Below are 23,495 nucleotides of genomic sequence, written 5' to 3' on the forward strand. Positions count from 1 at the left end.
TTATGTTTCATGGTTTGTCGGAACCTTACCAGTGTTCGTGGGTTTCAACAGAGGTAAACACCTGAGACCTGCATCACTTCGGGCTTTCCTCCTACATTAAGCTGACACGCCGTGACAAAGCGGGAATACTGTTCAAAGCGGCTTTAAACCCAATTCACTCTTACTCACTACCTTGAGGGGTATATAGAACTGTATAGAGTCATCGTATCTTCCTCTTTTGTCTGTGATATTGTCTGGTTTTAATGGTGTAGCTCAGCGATTTTCGCTTCAGATTCTTCAGCATATTCCAGCAGAACATATCGGTGTAAAATATATGTTACACGTGTGTGATAAACGCTTTATAGCATGCTTTGTCATGATAAGTGAGTCAGTTGGTAAAAGTCAAGGTACACCACGGCAACCTGTATAAGCTTACATGAGTCTGAACAGAAAACAACATTTTCACGACTTTATACCAAATGCATTTTGTTTAATTGTTATACGTATATGATTTGAATTCTCCGTAACACCCCCACCAGACTACCTCACCTGTTAACTCCTCAAGAATAAATTGAATTTATATATAGGTAATATCAAACCTACAACGGCATACCCCTAAACTACGAATCACGGAGGTTTTTGCATAGGAATATGTATAGCTGTGCATTCAATATTAATAACCGGTCTTGTGGGATAAATATATCATTGGGTATGCAAATTGATACTTTACACACAGCTACGGCTTCATAACACAGCACAGCGTGTTGCAGATGAATAAATTAGTCTGCCATACAAACCCTGAAACAAACATATACAATTTATCCCGCTCAAGTGTATAATAGTTGGCAAGTTTCAGTTTCTGAAAATAAAGAGTCTCTTTTCTACTGTTCATTATATTTTATTAATTTAGCAACTGTTGTATTTTCTGTAAAATACTTTCATTGCGGAGACCAGTTGTCATAGTCCAATGCATGATTATAAGCGGTGCATTTGCAGCGTTATGAAAGAGCGTCACTTGTATCGGTAGGGGCTCGTTGGAAACTGCAATGGTCAAATACGCCGCACTTCGATCTCTATGTAGAATCGCGTCCCTCTGTCGTGCCAGGATCCGCAGATTACGTTAGAAGCTCACATTCGACCTATGACACTTAATTGTATTTGTTGTACCATGTCTTGGAGCATTTTCTCTAAGACGCCACAAGAGTTGGCGTCCCTTACGCGTGCCCGGAAACTTCGAATTCCAGTTTGCCCTGATATCTTATATTTCGAGGGTTATCGGCACCATGCCCACGCCGAAATAATGGTTAAAGGCGGAGTAAAAGCAAACCCATTATCACATTTTGGGTCGACACCAGTAACGAGACATACATATGTTCCGTCTGATGTTCATGTCAAAGTCTAGCATATTAATGTGTCCTTTATGTGACATCCTTAGGATTATGCACGGTCATCATCAATTGTTTTATTTATCTTCATCATTAAGTTTTAGTGCTCAAATGATTTGAATGAAACTTGTTGGGGGACCAAGCCGACACACAAATAACTAATGTGCAGCTTCCACACTCTTCATAGGGTAGTTCTTCTCACAAGACAATATAATGTCGAGAATGAGAAATAAAATCTATTTTAATTTTCCAATTTCTAACATTTTGAAAGACTTGTAAATAATGTCTGTTGCCATCGCTCTTGAAAAAAAGAAATCTTTTTTCGTTTCTTGCTTAGCTTAACATTTCGACGAAACGAGCGATGAAACCTGTAACAGCTGATCTCATTGGTTCAGTATTTCAGTAATGGCGGACGTCATTTCAGAACTTTGCTGTGTTCCGATATAATTACATATTTCACGAAAAGTAAGATTTTTTGACACGAAGGTTATTTCCCAGAAGCGGTGATTATCTCGTCGAGAACTTCCTCTAACCGGATGTTTGAAAATGTATTTGTTTTGTCTATACAATAATCCGATATTGCTGATGAAATGACCCGTTCTTTCGGATCTCGAAACAGTAAATTTGATAATGCAATTACCAAATAGTCGTAACAGACGCTCAAAGTTGCATTGCGCGTGACTTTATTCATGTTTACGGTTTACAATGTGATTTCCACAGCCTTGTTTATACATGACCCGATCATCATTGAACCGTGCACGATGATGCAGCTGCATACATTCATTACATTGTTTATTCACATGACCTGGCGCAGAGCTTAGTGACCATTTCGGGCCAGTCATGTTGGTATGGATACTGTATGAATGAATAAGTGTTCAAAGAAACGTTACTCTTCAAGTGATGCCATTTTGATTGGCAGAAGAAGGAAACTCCACACGTTTATAATCATTGTATGTATTTGATACACGTCAGCCATGTTTGTTGAATGTTCCTACCAGCAGATCTCTGATAACATGTGAAATTGAACAATAAGGTTACAGATATTTGTAAAGTTTATTATTGAACCTCAGTACAACCAAGCAGGTCATAGAAATATTGAATGTAACCAAATGCATGAAGCAAGGTTCCATTACTGAGAATAATCAATTGATTTTGTTACAACTTGCAGTAAATTTCATGCATGACAAATATGTAACAGAACATGAAATACATTTTATACAATTTAGGTGTTTGCAAGACCTGAACCGTGATGTAGGTAAGACATCTCCAGGTTCAAGTAACCATGTGAAGTAATCATTGAGTAATGATAACTGTAAAAAGTTAGTCTCTGTTGGTTTAACATGTTACAAGATTTAAACATTGACATTAAGAACCTATCAGCAAATGTTTTGACAGGGTCTGTAATGTTTTTTCGTGCAGTTTCAGATAAAGTTGTGACTTCATGGTTTTATTCAGGGTGTTGACTGACTATTAAAGTTAAGTTTCCGCCCTTACTGAACTAGAATGGAGTTTTGTGGCCCAATCTTAGCGCCATCAGTGGCAATTATTATGAGTTATGACCCTCTTATTGACCATTCAGATCAAATGCATTTGCTTCAAACAAAATGATGGCAGCCAGTCAAGGCATTCGATAATCCAGATCTATAGTGTTATAATACAGGTCTTTACCTCGCAAAGTGCATCAAATCATTTGAGCTCCTTGATTTTAAACATGAAAAGATTTGGAAAATATTTCCCGACACCCAGTTGATGGTTTGCAAATCCTGCAATAGACCCAAATCTGCATGACAGTTGCCATATTGTTTACGAACCGGATGTCGATTTTGTTAAGCGATTGAAATTGTACTATGTATAGACTTGTTAGTCCAGCCAAAATATGGACCCGTGAAGATTCCGGGGTAGAATAGGTCTTCAGCAACCCATGCTTGCCGTAAAGGGTGACTATGCTTGTCGTAAGAGGCGACTAACGGGATCGGGTGGTCAGGCTCGCTGACTTGGTTGATGCATGTCATCGTATCCCAATTGTGTGGATCGATGCTCATGATATTAATCACTGGATTTTCTGGTCCAGACTCGATTATTTACAGACCGCCGTCATATAGCTGGAATATTGCTGAGTGCGGCGTTAAACAACAAACCAACCAACCAGCCAAAATATGACTCTGAAATTTCAGCCTAGTACGTCAAGGGTAGAAACTGGACTTTAATAGGTTGGTTTTAGGTTTTGTTACCTGGATTAACATGATTAAGTTGTCACTTTCTTTGTCAACTTTTAATTTTTTTTTAAATATCTCCTTAATCATTTTTTCCAGTAAAAATGGATTTAAATGAGTCCCTGTTCAGTCGATTGAACAAGAAGCCATCTCGGCCTGTATTGAGTCGCAGCTTATCAGACAGTGGTCCAGAGGAGGCAAGAGATGCAGATGCCGAATCCTCAGAGTCTGGCACACCTCATGGTGCATCATATGACTCCTTACTCATCCCAGAAACACCAAGGTTAGTTCTTGTTCACAAATGTTGACATGCATGCTGTTAGAGACCTTGCTGAGCACAGATATAAAACATACTAATAATGATAGACATGCTTTGATGTATTGTTGTCTGTCATATTAGCATGATCACGTCACCTTCTTATGCCTGTTTGTTGACCTACACTGCAATATGTACAAGCTCAAATTGAGTCTTCAGAGCTCCAGATAAGCTGCGTATCTGCATGAAATACGCATCAGAAATGCAGAAATACGCAGTAAAATATAGTCCAAGCGTATCAAATACGCAACGAACATTACAGATGGGCTACAAAAATAAATTTGTGCGTATCACCAAAATATTGTGAAGTAACCCTGCGTATTCAATTAGCAAATCAGCAACTTATTTTGAAATTATAAACGAGCATTCCGTCAACCTTGCCAAACTCCACGATGACAGTTACATCATGATCATTTGCCATCACACTTTCGTGTGGAAGTATCGTGGTATTTTTGAGTCCTGTAAAGCTCTCGAACCCACACGACACCAGTTTGCAGAAACTAGATGAATAGTGTTTTTAAATATTTAACTTAAATACCCACATGTGTAAAAACTAGTGGGTAACAGAAATTTGAATACGCAGATAGAATTACTGATACCCAATGATTTTAAAATGTATGGGTAAAATACCCACAACACCAAAAGCTTATCTGGAGCTCTGGTCTTGTTGATCCAAGAAATATACCTATTCAAGGGAATCCCACCTTCAAAGAAAGCTCAGTGGTATTGTGCAAATTGTAAAAATGTCAACCACATTCACCTTCATTTACATGCTCAGTGGCCTACTAAAGTTCCAGCTGATTGAGGAAAGTATCCAGGTACATCCATTTCCATTATCTCCTCCAGGCCAATAGTTGTCAAAGACACATGTTCAATTTCCACATCTGTACTCGATAATCAGTGTTCACGCTGGCTGTCCTGTTGGACTGGCAACTCAAAAAATTACCAGTCCCCTCTATTTTTGTCAGTCCCAACTCTAAACAAATAAAGTTACCGGGTTTTAATTCATTCAACATCATATTCAATGCAGTGACGTCATCTCTGAAGTAACTTAGTTTCATTCACACAAAGTTCAGTCACAATTTTCTCTTTTAAATTTTTTTTTTTCTAGACTAAGTCACTAAAAATATATATTTAACCTCGAAGCGAAGCAAAGCAAAATGTTTTTTCCTTGCACTAAAAATAGATTAGGGGAAATCCTGATGGTAACAGACAAGCTGACTTCGTTCGAAAAATATTCTTCTGTGCATATCGCCAATGTTTTGTTCGACAACAAAAGTTTATGAGGTACTTTATTTGCTGGTCCACAGAGACTTGTAGTCACATGAATTACTGGTCCAAGCCTGATTTTACTGGTAAAAAACTGGTAATTACCAGTAAACGGGAACACTGATAATATGTGTCCCTAACTCCATAGTACAGCATAAATGTTGAAAATCTACATAACACCCACCTCTTCTGAGTGATACCAGAACGTCTGATACATCCTCAATGGCCCATGGTACACCTCTTCTGAGTGACACCAGAACATTTTATACATGTTCTGAGTGATACCAGAACGTCTGATACATGCTCAGTGGCCCATGGTACACCTCTTCTGAGTGATACCAGAACATCTGATACATGCTCAGTGGCCCATGGTACACCTCTTCTGAGTGACACCGGAACATCTGATACATGCTCAGTGGCCCATGGTACACCTCTTCTGAGTGACACCAGAACATCTGATACATGCTCAGTGGCCCATGGTACACCTCTTCTGAGTGATACCAGAACGTCTGATACATGCTCAGTGGCCCATGGTACACCTCTTCTGAGTGATACCAGAACATCTGATACATGCTCAGTGGCCCATGGTACACCTCTTCTGAGTGATACCAGAACATCTGATACATGCTCAGTGGCCCATGGTACACCTCTTCTGAGTGATACCAGAACATTTTATACATGTTCTTAGTAATACCAGAACGTCTGATACATGCTCAGTGGCCCATGGTACACCTCTTCTGAGTGACACCAGAACATCTGAAACATGTAAGACAAAAATAATGAACACACAAGCATACAAATGAATGTTATCCTCATGGAAATCAGATCTTGTATATCTGAAGACACCTTCTTTAGCAGTTGTGTCAGGTGAGGCTGTGTGAGGATGCCCTGTCATATTCAGCCTTTTTTTAATCTTGTGTTGTTCGATGGGGATGAAGTCCTCATCCCACAACACGTTCTCTAACTAATTACATACGAGAGCCTTCTGCCTTCTAATACCCCTGTTCTCTGCTTGTAGAACCGCTCACTGCTTGTCTTTAGTGAAGCTTGAGATGATCTAGTGTGACTTGTAAGTGTGGAACAGCAATCAAGTGTACAGATGTATGCAACAAAAACATTTCCTTGTCATCTGGACACACAGGAAAGAAGTGAGGTGATTCCCGCCCTGCGCATGAGCAGTGGCGTCTCTGGCGAGGGATAGGGTTTCCCTCACAACTGTTAGCTATGTTGGTAGTGAAGAGGACGTCTGTTGAAAATTTATTTAATTTTGTAGTGTGGTTCTCAGCGTAAACAGGAATTTATGGCTATGATGTAATAGAGGTAGTATCCTTAGAATTATACACAATGATAACTATTGTTAGATATCTGAAGACACCTTCATTAGCGGTTGTGTCAGGTGACCCTGTCAGATCAGCCGATCCATATTGCGGCTTCTATATTCTTGGAACGAGTACATGAAGCATTTAGAACAGCATGTCATATTTACATGTATTCTGTACACATTCTGAACAGAGATAAATAGGACTGCATCATTGTTATTTAAAAAAACCCGCCTTGTTGATTCTAAGCACCATGGCATCTCCAAAAGGGAGTGCCATTGAAAGAATATTTGTGTACTATGTGGATTTTCATTTCCACAAACCTTCCATACCAAGGTGGTAAGGAAATGAAGAATAATTTTAGAAAGCTGACATCAGACTGGCTCAAGACCCCATACATCCTTCAATTGGACTTGGGTGGTAAAATGTTCAAGGTTCACCTGACATGACCTCCTGAGAAGGTGTCCACATAACTTTAGAGAGGTATCCTATCCGAGTTCGGGATCTGATTTTGCAGTGCTTGAAGTAATGTAGTATAGGTGACTGGGCACTTTATAGGTACCATATTTGCCATATTAAATGCCCTGCCCTTATGACATGAATAAGTGCCCTATGACCAACATTTATGGGTATTTTCAAGTAATCTATTTCAGTGTGTATAATGCACATTTTGTACAGAAAATGCAGCTGTGGCCCCATGGGGTTTCTATCAATATTTTATTGATTGGAGCATAATATTTACGTTCAGTGGGACATCGGGCGCGTTCATGTAGCTAGGTTTATGATGCCCCTGACCTAAACAGGCGGTGGTATTTAGTTATACCAAGGAATGACACATTTGTACAAATATAGTTCTCATATGAACAATTTTCGTTGTGTTTTTACCATAACATATAAACCATGGCCGAACAGCAAAGTTTCACAAGGTTGAAATTTTTTCAATGAACCTGGCTTCGCAGCTACACATGGTTACAGCATAAGTCAGAAAGAAATACTGTGATATGTCAGCTCTGCGTAAATCATGTGAAATCTAATTCAATGACAAAGCGAAATTATTATTTTGGAACAAGCACATTGAAGAGATGGTGATCAAAACAAGCTGTTGAGACTAAATATATGTCATCAGACGTTGTTGCAGCAGTACATAACGTTACATCTGAGAAAGAAGCCATGGCAAACATTCTATTGTATTGCAAGGGTTACCTGTGGACGGGGATTCTGCATCGATAACCTGTGCATCAGACTTTAAGCTTTTTTATGATCTCTCAGAGTGTGGCCCCATATGTTTTGAAAATGACCCATGTTTTGATGCTGAAGGGGTCGCTGTCACCACTTTTTCAGTTTCTTGGCAGAACACTGTATTTGGCATACATGGTTTGCCAACAGCAAGTAAGTCCCAGGGATGTTTGCTATGGTGAATACAGTAGATATACAGTAATAAGGCTGTTATATCTGAACTCACACTTAAAACATTTGATTCCTGGGATCAGACCACCATGTTAATCAGTTTATCATGTGAATCATATCATGTGATTTACATGATAAAAGATTAGTTCAATTAGAAAGGTCATTGTCAAGATAATTATTCCGTTGCTTCTACACCTGCTCATTATAATGATAGATGCCTGTTCTCCTTTATTTGAAAGTGATGACTAGTCTAGTTGCTGTGGTTACATAATGATAAAAGATATTTAAGTTCATTTTGTTTGCTTCAGCCCAGTGTTTAAGCGTTGTAAGAACAAGAGGGAGCGAGAGGTTCACCCCAGCTTAGAAGAGGACTCTGACTCTAAAAGATCCCGGGCAATGCAGAAGAATCTTGATCGCTTCATCTCACCCTACAAACCTGCTGATATTAAGAACAGAGAGCGGAAAGAGGCTTTTGAGAAACTGCGGGTCGCACGAGAGAAACGGCTGGCGAAAATTGAATCTGATTCTGACCGTGAAGATAAAAACCCACCACAGTCTCCGACAAACGGTTACAAATATGCACACTTTGGAACTGGATACCTTGGCTGGCCATCAGAGTCAGAGTCTGAAAGTGATGATGATAGTATTCCTCTGCGTGCAGTTTTACATGACAAGAAAGTTATGAAATCTTCATCAGAAGTAGCTATAGACACCATCAGTGATAGACTTAAAATAAGAAATAACCTTGTCAAAAACCCATCTGTGGGCAGGCAGATGAAGGAAGCTGTTCCAAGCCATTCTGTTGCTGCAGTTATAGGTCCCGATGCCAGTTATGTCTCAGAGGTCCAGGTGAAGACTGAGGTAATGTCTGAGGATAAGGGGCCGCCCAGTAAAACCAGTGTGACCGAGTTTGTGAGTCCTAAGCCAGAAGGTCACCAGACACTTGACACAAATGCCACCGAAAAATTTGACGACCTAGTGTGCGAAGATATCAAGCAGAATAGGGTCAGGGAAAACAGGGATTGTGAAGTCAGTGAAGATGCAACGCTCAAGCAGCTGGCTTTAACTAGACGAAGGAATTTGTTTCCCAAAAAGGATGGCAAGAAAATTCGACCATCTTTGTTTGATAGTTGTAACGAACCAGCCAGTAGTATAAACCTTCAAAGATCTCAGTCGGAGCATCGGGTTCAAGGAGAACAAGAGCCTCGTCCGTCATGCCGCTTTGCAAGGAATAATTCGTTCCGTTCACCCACTTCCTTGTTGAATGATTCTCTGGGTTCATCAAACAATGACAGTGTGATAATGTGTACTCCACCAGTACACAGGGGAGATAACTCTGCTCCCAGGACAATCAGCATATCCGAGTCTTCCTTTCTCAATCAGCTGCCACCTGGGGGACCGAAGCCATCCAATGTTGACAGGGTTGATAACTCTGGGAATGCTAGGAAGAACTGTTGTTATAACACCAATCTTACCTTCAATAGACCTGAGAACAATGTGTATAGGACCAGTGCTGAATTTGCCACTCCATCTCAAACACTACATGTGAACAATACAAAACCAAACAACATTATTCACAGTATTGATCTCACACGGTCAGACAGTCCTACTTTTTGTTCCCCCCAGAGCCGTGTGAATGGAATGCATAATAACTGTCGTTTTCAGACTCCTACGCATGACGTTGCAAGGCGGGAGACTGTTCATATAGAACCGACCCACCCAATATCTGTTGATGTTGGAAGACCTGAGAGGTCGCCATCTCCTGATATTATCCCTCTGGGAGTATTCAACCTTGCAGTTAATCGGCGGCCCGAGTTTGATCTGTCAATCACTCCCCAGCCAATGAGGAACCGGACTGGCAGCCGACGACATGCCCGGGCATCAGGGCTGAGACGAAACAGGATTGGAAATATTAATAATAGTGGTGAGCTTGATGAATGTAATTACACATGTTACCATGGTTACAGGGATGACAGTGTTCCAAATTGGGCATGTAAGTCAAGGGGTCCTTGTATGTCCCCAATGTTAGCAGTAAAAGGCTTAGAGGGGCCCCAGACATGCCGGATTCCTTCCGTGACCAACTCCTGTTATTCCTGGAAAAGCCGAATAGCGACTCGTGCCCCTCTTTTTTGCGACTGGGTTCGGTCTTAGTGCAAACGGGCATAACTGAACGAATTGTCAGCATGTTGTGTAATGATTCACATATATTTCCCCCATATGTCATATATGTACCAGATGCTATTGAACACATTTAACTGTATCTTGGGTATATTTTTAAATGCAAGAAAATGTAAAATCAAAAATAATTCCTGAGGGATTCTTTGACCTATGTACTAGAAGTCATACTCTCATTCTGCAGGGTTAGAAATTGGCTCTAGTCCTGTAGTCCTTGCCAAACTGGCCAATAGTTAAGATATCATAAGGACTAGTAGAAATATGCTTTTTTTAACTGTTTTGCTATTTGTTATCATTATAAGGACTAGTGGACTAAAAATGTTAGTTTCTACCACTGTTCTGACTGTTTGTTTTTTTATTTTCACACATAACATTCATCGATAGGGGGACGAGTCTTCTTGCAGATTACGGAAAGGGGCAAGTGGTGACGAATGGCTGAATTCAAATACTATAGCAACCAACCTGAACCTGTGAAAGCAGTCTGTGTCAAAAATGTTTTAGTCTGCTCGCCCAAACATGGCTATTAGCATAATTTTCAGGTGTTATTTTCGTTGGATCATAGGTTTTCGGACATCATACGTTTTTTGACGGCCATGTTTATCACAATTACTCGTGCTATAATTGGGGGTGTAGCATCACACAGATATTGTAAATACATAGATGATGGCTTGTGTTTAAGAGAAAGTTGTCTTTTATAAGGGAACAGTTGTTGATGTGAATAGAGAGAAAACTACAATTGTTTCTTAAGCATCCGCAAACCCATAACCAAGATATATGGACTATTATTATATAAGATTAAAAGGGCAAATAGAATTTTGACGGGGTCAGTTTCCACAGCTATGAGTTGGAATTCAAGTAGAGCAGTCCAGGCCTGTTTTGTCACCATTTATCCCTTTCTGTTACATACATGTAATGTGTTATGCTGATTAAATTTGATGGCTCAAGATTTGAATGAACTGTGGATACATAGGACTGTTAACATGTTAACATAGTTTACTGTTAGAAGATAATATGATATTGTGCATGGAACCAGTGCCATCCATTTAAGTCTGAACACAACTGTCAGATTTAACAGTGTCAGCACTATTTAGCAGCTCTGGATGACGGTATCTCTCCAACGACGACTCGGTTGATGTCAGAGGTGTCAGTCAGCAATGACGCAGACGAGGCTGTGAGTTTAGTGAGACAGATGGAAGATGATGAACAGTACGCTCGCAGGTTGCAGGTAGGACATGTAGGATGTAATGCTTAGATCTTTTAAAAATACAGTTGAGTCCCGTTAATCCGACATGGTTGGTTGCATATGATTATGTCGTATTAACGAGTATGTCGGATGAACGAAATTTAGTTGTATCAACGTTCGTGATCGAAAATCGGACAACTACATGATTGATAACCATACAAACACATTGTAATAAAAAAGAGGAAAAAGAAATATTCATATTGTTATGTTACATTGTTAGCGGAATGTGTTTTCTAATCATGCAGCCTCTAAAGCTTAACACAAAACTACTGTTACGGATTGTATGACTGATTCAAAATACTTTTTAAAAATACTGAAAAGGAAGTCGCCAGTTTGAAACTAGTGCCACAATGCTTAAGAAAGCTGCTTTCTTATTGGCTAATGTTGACTTCCTGTCAGTCATTTCATTGGTCTGTCAGAGTTTGCGGAAGGTCCTTCTGATGTGACCTGTAATGGGATATCCTCAACCACAGCGAGAACTTGTATCTGAGTTACGTAATTAATCCTGTTTTGTTTAATTAGAGCATTAATTGTTTATTGTTAAGCACGTTTATCTCTGCAGCCATTGTAAAATGCAGCTACTAGCCGATTCACCTCGTATCAAAACATGGGCTGTGTGTGTTGATCACTTTGTTGGATTAACGAAACTGTCGGATTAACGGGTCTTAATAGCACTGAATTAATCGGTTCCCATCATTAGTGTCGGATAAAACTGATTGTCGGATTTACGAGACTTGATTGTATGTGATTCAAATCTATCATATTTAAGTATAGATACACTAAGCGTATATCAACTTTTCAGTTCTTGCAGCAGAACTCTATAAATACTGTGTCCTTTCAAAATGTTCAGCCATCTTAAGTTCCAGAATTGACTACTTCTATAAATTTTGGTCCTTGTGTCATACCCTATTTATTATCTAACGTTATGTTCAAGATCTGTATTATCTTTGCAACTGTAATACTGTAAATACTGAAATTAATGCGTCTCCAAATTTATACGGCTGCTGACCCCCTAGCCAAAAATGCTACTGAATATCAATGCAACTCCCCCCCCACCCCATCCCCAGTGGAATGATACATAATCTTACCTTAAACCAATCAAACAGCAAATAGCACCACTTATTAGCACTGAGTAGAGCACAAACAATAAACAGTGTTTTCTTAAAAGCAACACGCTGTTTATATGTTTACTCTGCATTTAATTGATGCTCACGTTAATTTCAAGATTTACAGTATATATGTAACCATGTGCAACCTATACAAATATGCAACAACTACAAAAGAATAATTGCAATATATGATTACTAGTGCATTAGTAATTTATTTCACTGTATTTATGTCTTAATTTGATGAGAATTCTTTTAGGAATAATTTTATAAGTAAACCATAGAAAAAACGGAGTCCAAGAAAGAATAGCTCCCAAGTAACCCATGCTAATTGTAAGAGCCCACTAAGGACAGTCACCATATGTGACCTGGCTGCTTGTCATCATACCTCGACAATGATAATCATTATTCATGCTTTTGGCCACGGGTTTGTTAAGCCTCATTCGAGTAGGAACATTGTTAACTGGCATTAAAAACAGCCGCTCCTATGGTGTCTGGTGTGTTAATAAAATTGTAAAATACTGTACTGTATTGGATTTGGAAGCCAACATATTGTTGTGTCCCAATCTCATTAAAATCAGATCTTAGTTCTTGCTACCGCTAAACAAAGATCTGAGGACATCCCATTACGGGTCATGTCAGACCGACCAATGGAATGACCAATCAGAAGGAAGCTTTCTCGTGATTTCAAATTGGCGACTACGCTTCAAAACATATTTTGAGAAATTCTTGATTACAAATTTGAAACCTAAACAAAAGAACATTCTGGAATGGCTAATGGATGGTCTAGATTGTATGGATTCAGTCGTTAAACCTGTAACTATCGTTCAGAATACCCCGTGTTAAAAGTTTTCGAAATTGCATGATCAGAAATTACATTCCGACTGTCACTTTCATAATCTGGTATGCTCTGATTGGTCGGATGAAAGGTCGTTCTGACGTGACCCCTAATGGGAAGTCTTCAGATCTTTGTTCAGCGGTAGCTAGAACTAAGGTCTGATTTTAATGAGATTGGTTGTGTCAACTCATGTCTATGTGGCCTTGACCTTCCAGGAAGAGATGGACAAGGAATTTGCAATGTCCCTCCATCAGGCAGATGCAGGATTTGCTCAGTCAGACCATGCAGGGGCATTTGGAGCAGAGGAGGCAGCATGTCCGCCAGCACTCTCCCCAACATTCCTACAGTATTGTCGTAGTCCTGTTCGTCGCCGTGGTTACAACAGCAACCGACAGCCTGTCATCCGAAGACGTAGAGGAGCTGCTGCAGGTATGTCATATAAACAACCTGTGACATTTGGGCTCAGTTGCCATTGCAAACATTCAATTAGACTTTGTCTCAATTATATGTGTATTTGCAGGGATTGACTTATGGCACAATTCTGTAATATTCTCGCATAGTTGTCATAAATATCACATCAACATTCATTCAGCATGATTGAAAGTCGCTAACTGTTAATTTCATCTGAATTGTCACTCTCATTTTCTCTTACAAGCGTTGAAAACGTCTTACTGCTTCAATAAAATTACCTACCGTACCTCAAAATGCCAATAAAAACTTAAACAATAGTTTGTTTCATTCGTTAAAAGGTGTCAATCAAATCAAAAAACAAGTTGCATTCCGGCAACACTGCATGCGATCTCTCCCTGTGCATAACCAGTTCCAATATCGCTATGGAGCTTTACATCAGCTAACTATAGCGGAGTGTGCAACATTGTTGATTTCCGTTAGGCAAAATTAGTGTCCAGATTACAACATTAACATATTGGTAGTGCACGAAATTCTTATTCCATTTGAAACAATTATCTACCACACCAAAGTTACATATTGTTAAACATATTTTTTTGTCACTGAAGTCCTACTAGAAATCTACTCAAAAACAATCGCGGGTAAAGTTTCAAAATGCAGGCAAATTTCAATTTTGGAATGTCAACAAAACAAAAACTAAATGGTTATACTTACACATTTTTCTTCATAATAATATACATATTTCAGATCACACACGATCATAGTTTAGTTGATACTCACCTTTCCTTTAGGTAAGGCAGCACTGGTGGAAGAGTTTTCACAAATGTACCCTGCTGCAAGAATGACCAGAATTACAAATTTTGAACTATTTCTAGTGGCCAAACAGAGTTTAGAATATGCTACGGTATGTTTGCTTCCAGATTTGTACATTAAAAGTGAAAACTTTGACTTAATCATTCATATCCAACTCATAAACATCGTGAATGTCAACAATCTTTTCAACTTCTGTTTACTTGGCAACATTTTCTGGCTGCTGCTCATGACAAAGACGCCGCCTTCTCACTTAGTTGTTGCTAATTAAACAACGAACATTATCCAATAATATACACTTATTTTTAAATATTTGCACTGGAATAATCAAGGGTTTGAACATAGGTTACACGAGAATATATCTATGTAACCTAGCAACATTAATTGCATCATAATTTGAGTCAGAAATAACAAAAATCAACTACAGTTTCCACTTTTGAAGATGAAATGTCTCTGATAATTAGCAAAATCTTATCATACTCCAAACAATCAGAGACCAGAGGATATTTGCTCTCTTAGGTAAAAATTTCCAGGATAATCCCTGTATGTGTGTGGGTAATTTGATAGGTATACATGGTATATGCATGCATTGAATGAAGATACATATCCATAGTTTTTTTTAAAACATATTATTGTTTTATTCTTGTATGACATTTATGGATTTTTTTCAGAAACTATCAGGTGAGCTAAAACATCCATTTTAACTTACCTATTTGGATATATTTCTTGATAGAAATGTATCTGCACAGTGATTTTAGTGACTGGCTCGTCAATCAGCCCTTCATAATTTTGTACTCGTGGTCATATGCTCTGCAACTACAAGGCCTATGAAGCTAAAACTGTGCATGGATGACCAAAGCTGTGGTATCTAAAAAGAATTATGCACAGAATCAAATCTGACTTTAAGCAACACTCAGGCAGCCATATTGAAAATGTTTTTTTTAATTAATTTGTAAGGTCATTTTAATAAGTCAATGTTTTGATTATTTAGGGTTTAACGCTGATTCCTTTCCTATATTTGTCATGTTATTTTTCTGGCTTGTTTTTGCAGCAGAGCCGGAGGAAGTGTCTTATGAGGAACTTGTTGTAGATGGGCCAGGATTTGAGGTAAATACTGTCATAGCAAATCCTTTTGTTTCAAGATGTTTTTGTAATGTAAGCAGCCTTCGATATTCCCACTAGTCCACTAGTCCGAGACTACTAAATTGTCAAATCCAGTGAAGTAAAAATCCAATGGCGGTAGTGTTCATTGACAAGTAGCATTTGAGGGCTATAATTTTGAACCAGTTCTCAATGCTTCAATTATGCTACATATTGCAATAAAATAAAACTGACACAATATGTAAACATAGCAAACATTTTTGTCTTATTCAAGCAGGACTAGCTACAAACTCTGAGGATTAGTGAAATAAAGTTCCTCTTGTGGGCTGTCACTATAAACCTGATATAAATCTGGATAAGTACAAGCAGCCACACACAAGTGCATGCACATTGCTGTATTAGTGCAATATTCTTGAGTGTGACTTGAAACCCCATTTCACCTCACCGCTCCTCATGAGTAGCTGCAAGATTTCTGATGCTGTAATCTTCAGTCACTCAGTCACTGGCTCCTAATCCTGGTGAGACATGGCCACTAGTCCGCTTGTCCCAAGTCACTTAAAAATATGGAAGTACTAGTACAGTACTGCTTGTTCTTTTTCCAATTTTCTCCCATATGCTGAAGAAATTTTCTGTTGAATATGCTATGTACTAATACAGTATTTATTGCATTGTTGTCATGCTGATGTGTTCAGCTGTTAAAACCATGTATCGCTATGTTTATGTTGTTCCTTTTCTCCTGTTTATTGATTCTAAAACTAACCATGCTTCACACATCTTCCCGAGGCAAGTGTGTCCACTAGCCTATATCAAAGCCTTGTTTCTACCCTTGCCACATCAAGACCACTATTCTTGGCTCGATTCTGACGTCACCTCGCATAGATCAAGAGTTGTGCCCCTTGTAATGAAAACACGATATCAAATCAGATGGCTGTTCTTATCTTGTATAGCTTCACCAAAGATGGCGACTACCATAGGCGAAAAACATTTGCGATTTCATCCCTGACACAAAACATAGACTATCATGGGGGGTTTAAAAGATGAACAGATGTGTCAACAAAGACAGGCAGCGGTAAATCGCTTTCATAGGAAAGTGTACCAGTCATGGATTTTGATTTTGTGAACTGTTCTCTGATTGGACTATTGATATATGAGATAGTCCAATCATATCTAGCACAGGAAAGTAAGCTTGATGTGGCAATGGTGGAAACAAGACTTTGATAAAAAGGCTAGTGAACGCTCTTATTTCGGAAAGATGTGCTTTACATTGTTCAGAGCTTTCGTGCTCGATATTTACTATGATTTAAATATGTACCATTTTCACATAAAGTAATGACGCATATCTTGCATTTAAGCATCCTATGTTCCAGCATGGTGCTCGACGCTTTCCTCCTGGGTCTGACCACCCTCTAGGTGAATACTCTTCCTTTATATTTTCTGACCCGTAGACCCAATCTCATTAAAATCAGATCTGTGCTCCGATTCATCCTCACGACATTCACAATTTTGTCAGCACCTATAGCCACAGTTTCTGCTTGGTAAACTTTTTCCGTCTCCAATAAAGAGACTTTGGATGGTCTGGTTGCGTGTTTTGATTTTGTACTTGGTTGTCATATGGATAGACCTGTACTCATCAATCAGCAATCGATTAATTGATTCAGGATAATGAAGGTAATGAAAGAAATTGTCAATATTTTTTAAATTGGTGTTGGTTGGTGGTCTTTCTGTGTCTCACTTACAGGTGATAATTGTCATTTTTAGCGGACCCTGACTAAACCTATGTCATGAGGTTCTGTCGATCATTCATCTGTAATACTTGCACTGAAAATGTTTCTAATAACTTCTTGGCACATAAGTGTCATATTTAAACAAAATGTTCTACCTGTCCCTGGCTACAAAAATGTTGCATTTTAACCTTATTCCCCATAATCTGTAGACATAAATGGATTTGTCTCCAAGACGGTAAATCATCCAGTTATCAGGATAAGGGAGAGATTTGTTCTCTTAACATGTAACATGTGTTAATTTATATAAGCAGTGAAGTCTGTCAGTGAAATGACTGGTGTTGTGTTGCAGCTCTGATGGAAGCACACATCCTGGCTCTTCTAGACAACTCCCCCGTCACTGTGAGTATGAGCGGAACTAGAGAACACCATACAGTTGTTGTCAGGGTCATTATGGCTACATTTTGATGGCTTTATGGATCGATATTTATAATAACATAACCATAGTGTAAATATATATTTATTAAAACAAGGACTGGTCGGCTTGGGGTCAGTATACTGTGTCTGAATAGGGTATTCATGTTAAGCTGCTGCATGGTATCTCAGTGGGCTAGCAATATAAAACCGTCATTAGTCCGGACTAGTACAAGCAGCCAAACACACACTTGCACGTCACCATATGATTGCAATAATCTTGAATGCGACGTTAAGCCCCATTTCACCTCACCTGTTTGATGGACTTGAGATATAAAAACAAAAACTACAAAGTGCAACCCAAAACTACTGGAGCTTTAAGAACAGTAGCTGATCAAGGAACTGTTTTGTTTCTTATGACAATGAAGACCTATGAGATTTATCATCTTTTTGACCCAGCACATGCTATCTTGTTTCCTAACCTAATGCTAATCTGCATTAAGTGCATACCATAAAATAAGCACATGACCAAGGAATAGTATTTATCTTATATACTGAATTCATGGCTATGTTTATATCCTTTCTATGGAGTTGTAACATGAGAGCATCTGTATGGGAAATATTTTATCATCTAGCAATCTTTCATCACAGCATGCACAGAGCTGATGCATACTGAGGGTTTTGCAAAGCGTTGGGCACACTCACAAGTCACAAAGGGAACAAACTCATGTTGGACAGACAGTCAGACATAGGTTGACAAAGGTGTCAAAAAGACATGGCACCCCCTGCACCCACTTAACTGACAAAGCCGAAAATTTAAGTCTTTGAGTTGCAGTGTTCCAGACGTAGAGTTAATTGCATGCTGAAGTTTGTTGTCAACTATGGCTTACATGTAAAATGCTACCTTTCACTGTGTCGACAGCGCCGTGGACGAAGGAGGGGAAACAATGGTGGCCGCTTCCTCCGGAATCTACACAGCCCTGTTGGGGATGGGAATGACTATGAGGTGTGTTGTCATAATCAACAGAGATGCCAGCCACTATGAAATATACATGTGCATTTTATATTTGTACTATTTTTTACTTATCCTGCATTACTACGCTTAAGGCATTAAGGAGTAATGCAGGATAAGTATACAAATGTAAAAAATATTTAGATTTTACTAAATTGTTTACTTATCCTGCATTACTCCTTAATGCCTTAAGCGTAGTAATGCAGGATAAGTATACAAATGTAAAAAATATTTAGATTTTACTAAGATGTTATTAGCACAAAACACTAGTTGTGACATTTTTCAATACGACTACATGTCAACATGGCCTAGTGGTAAGTGCATTTGCTCATCATGCAGAAGACCTGGGTTCAAATCCCTGGTTAAATCCTAACTCTCTTTCGTTCTTAACTGTCTCCTATAGATGATATAAGTAATATCAGACTTCTTGGGACTCTGTCAGATGTACATCCTAAGAACTCCATGGTTGATGAGTAGGGATGGGTGGCCACAATTCCTTTGAGAATGCACTTTGGTGATTCTCAGTGCTGATTGGTCAGTTGAAGTTTCATGATGTCACATTGTTGAGAACAATATGATGTGATGTCATCCATTGTTCATGGCATCACAAATTGATAACATTATTTCATCTGAACAAATGGACATTTCAGACTTTTTCCCAAAACAAAATTGCAAATAAGTATACAATAACCTTCTCCTAATTATGGATTATTAGACTTGTGAATGGCGCCCCTCACCAAGGGCTGAGAGATAACACTCATGGCCTACTCTGTAGTTTCCATGTGCTTTCTTGGGTGTTCTCCAATTCTCAATTCCTTCACCCTCATATATTCCCAGGAGCTCCTGGAGTTAGCAGAGTCTCTGGGTGAAGTGAAGCAGAAGGGCATGACAAAGTCCGAGTTGAACCGTCTCCCTATACGCAAGTTCAAGAGCAGCGACAGCAGCGGGAACGACACCTCAGACTGCCTCATTTGCATGTGTGACTACCAGGAGGGGGACAGTCTACGCATACTGCCATGTTGCCATGAGTTTCACCAACCCTGTATAGATAAGTGGCTTAAGGTGGGTGGTTACGATGTCTTTAGATTGGTGTATGTGTTGCCATGAGTTTCACCAACCCTGTATAGATAAGTTGCTTGTGGGTGGTTACGATGTCTTTAGATTGGTGTATGTGTTGCCACGAGTTTCACCAACCCTGTATAAATAAGTGGCTTAAGGTGGGTGGTTACGATGTCTTTAGATTGGTGTATGTGTTGCCACAAGTTTCACCAACCCTGTATAGATAAGTGGCTTAAGGTGGGTGGTTACGATGTCTTTAGATTGGTGTATGTGTTGCCATAAATTTCACCAATCCCGTGTTACTGTTTGTTCCACACTTTCTACATAAATGGTCTGACTATACAGTTTGGTCCAGAGAGCCAACTGATCATTTCTAGGTACTGTGTAATCCCAAACTATAGGGTAGGTGAAAGCTTAAGGCAGTCTCCTGCCCGGTACCTATAGGTAAAAATAGGTTCATATTATATGGTGGGATAGAGGCAATATCTGTAACAACTGTTACATGTGTCATAAACATGTGAAACACACTACAGAGTTACTTCATTGACCAACAATGATTTCTAGTTATAGAATTATTAAATATGTCAATAGCAGTCATGGCTGCCACTTTTTGAAATGGTGGACATTTGGCAAAATGACCATTCTTTAAACAGTATGGTACATACCTGTTATGGCCAATGATTGCTTAAATATGTTCATACACACAGAAAACAACGAATGTTTGTGTATTAGTGTCTTAAAATAACTCTTACTCAAGACCCAATATCGGTCGGCCATTTCACAAGATGGCCAGCATTTCCAACCTGGTTTTTATGAAAGAAATATCTGGCTTAGTACTTCTTAGAAATGCAGTGAAATAATGATGTCATTTCCTTGTTTCCAGAACACTGCCACCTGTCCGATTTGTCGTGTGGATGTGAAAAACAGCAGCTGAGGCAGGAAATATTTAGTCTTGTAGAATAGATGCAGTTGACTGTTAGCTGTTGTCCTGATGCGATGAGGAACCCTTGATGCTTGTTGCTACAAGTGGTAGTAGATGATGCTGTCTGTAGGATGGAATGAATCTGTTGGTGTTGGATGTGCTTTAGTATGCAATTCTGTTTTATCCAATGTGAAAATAACCTTAAAGAGTATTTATTTAATCTACCCTCATTCGAACAAATAACCTGTCTCTCTGTCACTCATATTTCTGTAGACAAGTCTTTTGCATATATAGACACATGAAACCATTTAACATATAGGCCATAAAAAAATATTTCTCCTCAAGAGCTTAAAAAAGACCAGGTCACTAGTTTTGTCGTTTGTATCTTTAGTCAATAATTTTGACAAACTTGCTAGCAACCCTGATGCCACAGTTTAAGTAAGGGAAGATAACTCTTTCTCATCATACACCCATTCTGGACATTCTAGACAAATGAAAACCAGGAACTTTTATGTACTAAAGAAAAACTTACAGAAGTCTTGAAAAATGAATTCTATATTACCCACATGATGAGAAATATTTTCTTTTTCTTTTTTTCATGGCCTAACATTGAGAACTAACATCAGCAATGCTGATCAACACACACATATGGCTCATTGTCATACAGCATGTGCTCCGTGTATGTCCTCAAGCAGTTCACTGGACTCCTAATCAGGACCTGAATGCAGGTAAAGGATGATTGATGAACAGTCTGTATGGTGTATCCATTGCTTGGCTTCACTTGAGAATTACACAAACAACATGGCGCTTTCCCTACACCAATACAAGTGCACACAGACTGCCATGGTCTAGTGGATAGAGCATCTGCCTGGAGAGTTAAGGGTTGGTGGTTCAATCCATGGCCGTGTCACACTAAAGAATGTTAAAAGATGGTACTTGTTGTTACCCTGCCTGGCAGTCGGCATGAAAGGGATAAAAGAACTGGTTGGCTCTGAGTCATTATATTGTGTGTGAGTGGGGTATCCATGTGGGTTAGCACTATAGAACACACACACACACACACACACAGAGTATTCTTTAACGCATTGGGTACACACAACATGCAGTATTATAAGACATACACACACACACACACACACACACACACACACACACACACACACACACACACACACACACAGAGTATTCTTTAAGGCATTGGGTACACATAACATGCAGTATTATAAGACACATATGACATCTCTCATGAAATGTGGGAAGTGGGGTCACTTATTGGGCACAGTTTCAACTCATCAAACCTCAAGCTGGGGTTTGACTTCACACATGGGTACAATGTGTCAATGCCATTCTTGGTGTCACTTGTCAGAATGTGGCTAAAAGTGGCTTCCTTCATCCCACGCTGTGATGTAACTGGAATAATGCTAAAATCGGCAAAAAACCCTACTCACTCCCAAGATCTAGCCCAGTGGTCTGTATGTACACTGGTCAAGCAGAAGAATCAGGTTCTAGTCCCTGAATGGGTACATTTTTGTTGTCTACTGTTGGTGTCCCGACCCCACCAACTCCTTTTGTGTGGCGTCTCCCTACTATTTCTGTCTCCTGACCCTACCACATGTACATGTGACACACGACTCTCTTTACATGGCTCTTCTATACCTCTGTTCTGCAGTGGAGTGTTCTCCGAGGTTTCATCACAGCGTGGTCATTCATGTCTGTGCCCCCTTTAATTTTACACTATTTATGATATTGTTATAATTGTTTGATTAAAGATGGTTTAACTTCAACAGAAATTTGTTTCTTTGCGAGAGATGTGAAAATATTGAAAACATGTATAAATATGCTGATATGCTGACATGTGATAAAGATATGACAATATCAAGCACAAATATCAGGCATCACAATGTGAATGACGGCTTAATGATCATGTTGAGTGAGTGCTCACCAGTTGTTCTACATCATGATGCAACTGTCACTGTCCGCCATCACCTGAAACAAACAAACAAACAGGAAACTGCAAGAAAGAAAATAAACGTAAAACATTTCCCATAAAGCCTTATGTTTTTTTAAGTTGGCTTATAGATCTGCTGACCTTAAGAATTGAAAATTGTATTCCACAAACAGTAATCATTGATTTGAGTATGTTGACTTCTCTTTGAACTGTCCGAGAGCTTGAGCTTACCTGGAGAAATCTGTAAACCAAAACATGAAATAGTTTGGCCGTATCAACTGAGGTGGAAATAATAAATTGGTAATAGTTTCTTGGCATTTGGCTAAAGAAGCAATTGTTTTTGTAAGGATAAGAATTTATGGATGCCTACACAGAAACATCGCTCTCAGTTGTAATAAAGAAGTTGTTCATCCATAAATTCTTATCCTTACTTAGTACTCCAACTTCTAAATGGAAATCAAAGAAGTTAATTGTTTTTTTGTGTTTATGTGGACTTGCACAGTGTTCCTTCATAATATGCGATAAAAAAAAAGATTGAAGTCAATTCTCAAACAAAGTTGTTGGTACCCAAAGACAATCTTCCGACCATCTCACATGTCCCCAGTACCTTGTGCTGGTATTAAGAGCTGATGAAGATGGAGAGTAGGTTGTCAGGCACTGAGACTTGGCTCATGGTGTGGATTATTTACAGACTGTGTGATATGGTTGGAATATTGCTGGTGTTAAACATCATTTTCTCACCTCAACAAGGTATGTCAAGACATCTTTGTTTAACATCATGATCGAACGTATCAGTTATATTGCTTCAGGGTCGGAAAATCAGAGTCTCTTGGAAGTGAAGACTGTTCTC

At 39.0% G+C, this 23,495-nt stretch overlaps 1 protein-coding gene across 4 annotated transcripts; it reads left to right on the forward strand.

Annotated features, from left to right (window-relative positions):
• Positions 1 to 1,727: 1,727 nt before the first annotated feature.
• On the forward strand, positions 1,728 to 23,495 carry LOC124141063. Of its 4 annotated transcripts, none has more exons than XM_046508947.2 (11): positions 1,728 to 1,829; positions 3,677 to 3,860; positions 8,197 to 9,812; positions 11,155 to 11,288; positions 13,466 to 13,679; positions 15,520 to 15,575; positions 16,922 to 16,979; positions 17,643 to 17,692; positions 18,627 to 18,710; positions 19,554 to 19,778; positions 20,659 to 23,495. In XM_046508947.2, the coding sequence occupies exons 2-11, from the start codon at positions 3,682 to 3,684 to the stop codon at positions 20,707 to 20,709; spliced, it is 2,667 nt and encodes an 888-aa protein (XP_046364903.1). In that variant the 5' UTR covers positions 1,728 to 1,829; positions 3,677 to 3,681; the 3' UTR covers positions 20,710 to 23,495. The 4 variants fall into 4 exon arrangements, with proteins under 4 accessions (XP_046364903.1, XP_046364902.1, XP_046364905.1 ...); XM_046508946.2 differs by lacking the exon at positions 1,728 to 1,829 and adding an exon at positions 1,862 to 2,314; XM_046508949.2 differs by lacking the exon at positions 1,728 to 1,829 and adding an exon at positions 1,863 to 2,314 and having other exon boundaries at positions 16,937 to 16,979.

The sequence above is a fragment of the Haliotis rufescens genome, unplaced genomic scaffold (genome assembly GCF_023055435.1).
Source record: "Haliotis rufescens isolate VD_foot unplaced genomic scaffold, xgHalRufe1.0.p SCAF_6, whole genome shotgun sequence".
NCBI lineage: Eukaryota > Metazoa > Mollusca > Gastropoda > Lepetellida > Haliotidae > Haliotis > Haliotis rufescens.